Genomic DNA, 3,639 nt, shown 5'->3' on the forward strand with positions numbered 1-3,639 from the left:
ACGGCTGGCCCTGAACTCACTCCTCCACGGCTCTTGGAGACGGTGACATCTCAACTCAGCAAGGCATGCAGGGACCACCTGGGGGCCTGGGAGGGCGGGTGTGAGGGAGCCCAGAGGAGGTGAGGACAGGAGATGGGCAGCATTTCAGGGTTGGTGCAGATACCCCCTCCTGTCAAAGGGAAGAGGGACCAGCAGACGCCATCAGAAGCGGGGTAGGCCTAGAGGAGGAGCAAGGTCATGGAGCCCTAAGGGGCCAAGTGGAGAACTCCAGATGCTGCAGCCAAATCCCAGGGGTAGCGTAGGGTCCAGGGACCAAGTGTCGGAAGCCAGGAGACTAGTGCAGAGATGAGTGAGGGAGTAATGATAGAGGGCGTAAATGGGATGATCCCTGAAAGCAGGCTGGGCCTTGGGCTCACGGGGACCGGCGAGGTTGGGGCAGCCTGCCATGACACCTTCATCCACGGCCCTTCAAGTCTCACCGGCAGACTTGATGCTCAGAGCACGTCAGCCTCAAGGCAGCTGGTGCACCCTCCCTCCTCAGCACCTCCTCGGGTGCCATATGTAAAGTGAATATTCATGAATTTAATCCATCCTTCTCATTGATACACATTAGCATTTCACACAGGCAGTTTCTGTGGGATGTTCACAGCTTGTAGGAGGCAACAGAACATAGTTCAAGGAGCAAGAACTCACATCGTAAAGACTTGGGCTGAGACCTCTGACCAAGATGTGTTACCTCTCAGACTCCTTTTGTCCCTTTCAGCAGGGACATCATGATGCCTGCTCCACAGGGCCGCTAAGAGGGTAAAGCAGGTGTCACCAGCAAAGACTCCCTTCCCTCAAAGTCCGGTCAACCAGCTGACCAAAGACCAACTCAGGGAGTCTGGGCCAGCTGGTCGGACTTGCTCCTGGGCGACTGTGCTAGCATGGTGGACGACACAGGTGCTGCTGAGGCCCGGGTGGGGAATGGACACCTGCTCAGTCCTGGGAGCCTTGCTGAGGTTACCCCTGCCTCCACCACGGGCTCGCACCCAGCTGTGGTGGCTTCCTGTGGGGTTTTATGTGGATGTTTGGCTGGCTGACTGCGTCTTCGGCCCAGACCAAGCCGTAATTCCAGAAACGGAGTGGAAAAGCCGGGCCCTGCTGACGGTGGACATAGTTAACCCTGGGAACTTGGTCGAAATCACCATCCTTGGACAGCCCCGTGTACAAAACCAAGTGAAGCGCGTGCTCCTGAGCCTCTCGTCCTGGCCCCCGGAACATCGTGCCCGAGTTGTGATGATGGAACAACTTGAGGAGTCCTTGAAGGCCTGTGCACCCTGTCCCCAGACTCCCCAGTGTCCTGTTGCTTAAGTATTGTCGGGAGCATCACGAGAACTGTCCTGCTTCTGCTACTGACCTTCAAGAGAAGCCAAGTATTCGTGGTCTCTGCCTCCTCTTTCCCTGTGTCTCGGGAGGGTAGTGGTTTATTTTGATGCAAACGTGGGTTTGTCGTGCCATTCTAGTAAAGCAATGAATTTCATTTTTGTTCTACGGCATAAAGATCTTTGCTCATTTAAAATTAAGCAAATTTATGAAAGATTGACTATTCATTCATGTCCTGATGTGACAGGTGGGTAAAAGGCTGACAGGTAAAGGTTTTATTTTGGGTTTTTTCCCTCCATTTCTACCATTTTCAAACTCCTAACCTTTTATGATTTGATGGTCAGAGTCAGGCCTCAAGCACAGGGGCAGAGATGCAGGGGCCATCGGCTTTGGGTTTTTTGCATCACACATTCTCAAACTTTAAAATGTGTAAGAATTGGGCCGGCCCGGTGGCGTCGTGGTTAAGTTCGCATTTTCCCCTTCTTGGCGGCCCGGGGTTCACCGGTTCGGATCCCGGGTGCAGACATGGCACAGCCTGGCAAAAGCCATGCTGTGGTAGGCGTCCCACGTATAAAGTAGAGGAAGATGGGCATGGTTGTTAGCTCAGGGCCAGTCTTCCTCAGCAAAAAGAGGAGGACTGATGGCAGATATTAGCTTAGGGCTAGTCTTCCTCAAAAAAATGAAATAAATAAAATAAAATGCACTTTGATTATAAATGATATTGAATGTTTTCCTACTTTGCTTCACATTTTTGTAAAATGCCTTTACATTTTTCTTTATTCATTCTTATCTTATTTCAGCTCTGAAGGTAAGGATTTTTACGATCTGTATAAGCTTTTGTAACAAATAATTATCCATTATAATCAATATTTTCCACCCCTTTGCTTCTCCAACTTTTTACATATGAAAAATTTTTATTGTGTGCAGTTAAAGCAATTATTGTTCTCTGTGTGAATTCCCCCTCATCTCCACCCTTTACCTTTTTTTTTTTTTTTTTGGTGAGGAAGATTGGCCGTGAGCTAACATCTATTGCCAATCTTCCTCTTTTTTGGGTGGCGAGGCTCCCCAGAGCCCCAGTACATAGTTGGATATCCTAGTTGTAGGTCATTCTAGTTATTCTACATGAGATGCCACCACAGCATGGCTTGATGAGTGGTGTGTAGGTCTGTGCCCAGGATCGAAACTGGCAAAGCCTGGACTGCTGGAGCAGAGCACATGAACTTAACCACTCAGCCTCCCTTTTCTTTTAAGCTTAGGAACTCCTGCTTTTTCTCCTTCTGTAGAAATTTGTTAAGTATTTCTACAGGTTTTTGCTAGTGGGTTTTCTACAAAACCATTGGAGATTTTTGACTGTTAGTTGGAGGAAAAGGGTTATGTTTAAACTTATTCCAATTCTCCAAAAATTATCCCAAATTAAATTATTCAATAGTCCTGCACTCCTTCCATTCTTTACACACATTAATGTGTAGAAGTCGTAACTCTAGGCCCTCAGAATGTGGCTGTATCAGAGGGGGAGCCTTTAAAGAGGTAATTAGGGGAAAATGAGGTCATGTGGGTGGGCCCTTATCCAATGTGACAGATGTCTTTACAAGAAGAGGAAAAAGGGCCACAGATATGTGAGTGCACAGAGGAGAGACCACGTGAGGACCCAGCGAACAGGCGCCATCTGCAAGCCAAGGAGGCAGGCCTCAGGAGAAACCAAACCTGTGGGCTCCTTGATCTTGGACTTCTAGCCTCCAGGACTGTGAGAAGATAAATATCTGTTGTCTAAGCCACTCCGGCTGTTATTTTGTTATGGCAGTCCTAGCAGACTAATACAACGTTTAATATGGAAAAAAAAAAAAAGACCAATTCAGTCGTTCATTCAGCAGGAATATGAATGAGCAACAAAGACCTGGGGAAATTTCAACGGTCACACTGCTTTCTTCTCCTAACGCTCTACGGGGCCACAGCAGCAAAGGAGGCATCAGGCAGCCACCACGCCTGCTGGGGCAGACAGTGACGTGGCCCTTCGTACTGACAAGGCAGGGACTTCCTCTGGGGAACTCGCAGGGAGGGGTGGGGTTGGTACTCTCGGTGGAGGTTGTCAAGGTCTGATGCTTGGTGGCCCTGGGTGGTCCTGGCTAATGCATCGCATGGCTTTGCTCCCTGAGAGCTGAGCCACTTGAGAAATAGACACAAGAGTCAGCTAGGGAGCCAATTGGCAGCGTTTTGCTGGAAAGCTGGGCTGGAGAATGTAATCCGGACCTGCCCACTCCTTCCCCCCGCCCACCC

General features: G+C 49.4%; 1 protein-coding gene across 1 annotated transcript; it reads left to right on the top strand.

Moving 5' to 3' along the window:
• The first annotated feature begins 966 nt into the window (after nucleotides 1-966).
• On the top strand, nucleotides 967-1,353 carry LOC106826874 (oocyte-expressed protein homolog). The gene has a single exon (XM_014834420.1). The coding sequence runs from the start codon at nucleotides 967-969 to the stop codon at nucleotides 1,351-1,353; it is 387 nt and encodes a 128-aa protein (XP_014689906.1).
• The last annotated feature ends 2,286 nt before the right edge of the window (nucleotides 1,354-3,639 follow it).

The sequence above is a fragment of the Equus asinus genome, chromosome 10 (genome assembly GCF_041296235.1).
Source record: "Equus asinus isolate D_3611 breed Donkey chromosome 10, EquAss-T2T_v2, whole genome shotgun sequence".
Taxonomy (NCBI): Eukaryota; Metazoa; Chordata; class Mammalia; order Perissodactyla; family Equidae; genus Equus; species Equus asinus.

Excerpts from the sequence above, each read along its gene's own strand:
- LOC106826874 (XM_014834420.1), top strand. The coding sequence starts at position 967 with ATGGACACCTGCTCAGTCCTGGGAGCCTTGCTGAGGTTACCCCTGCCT.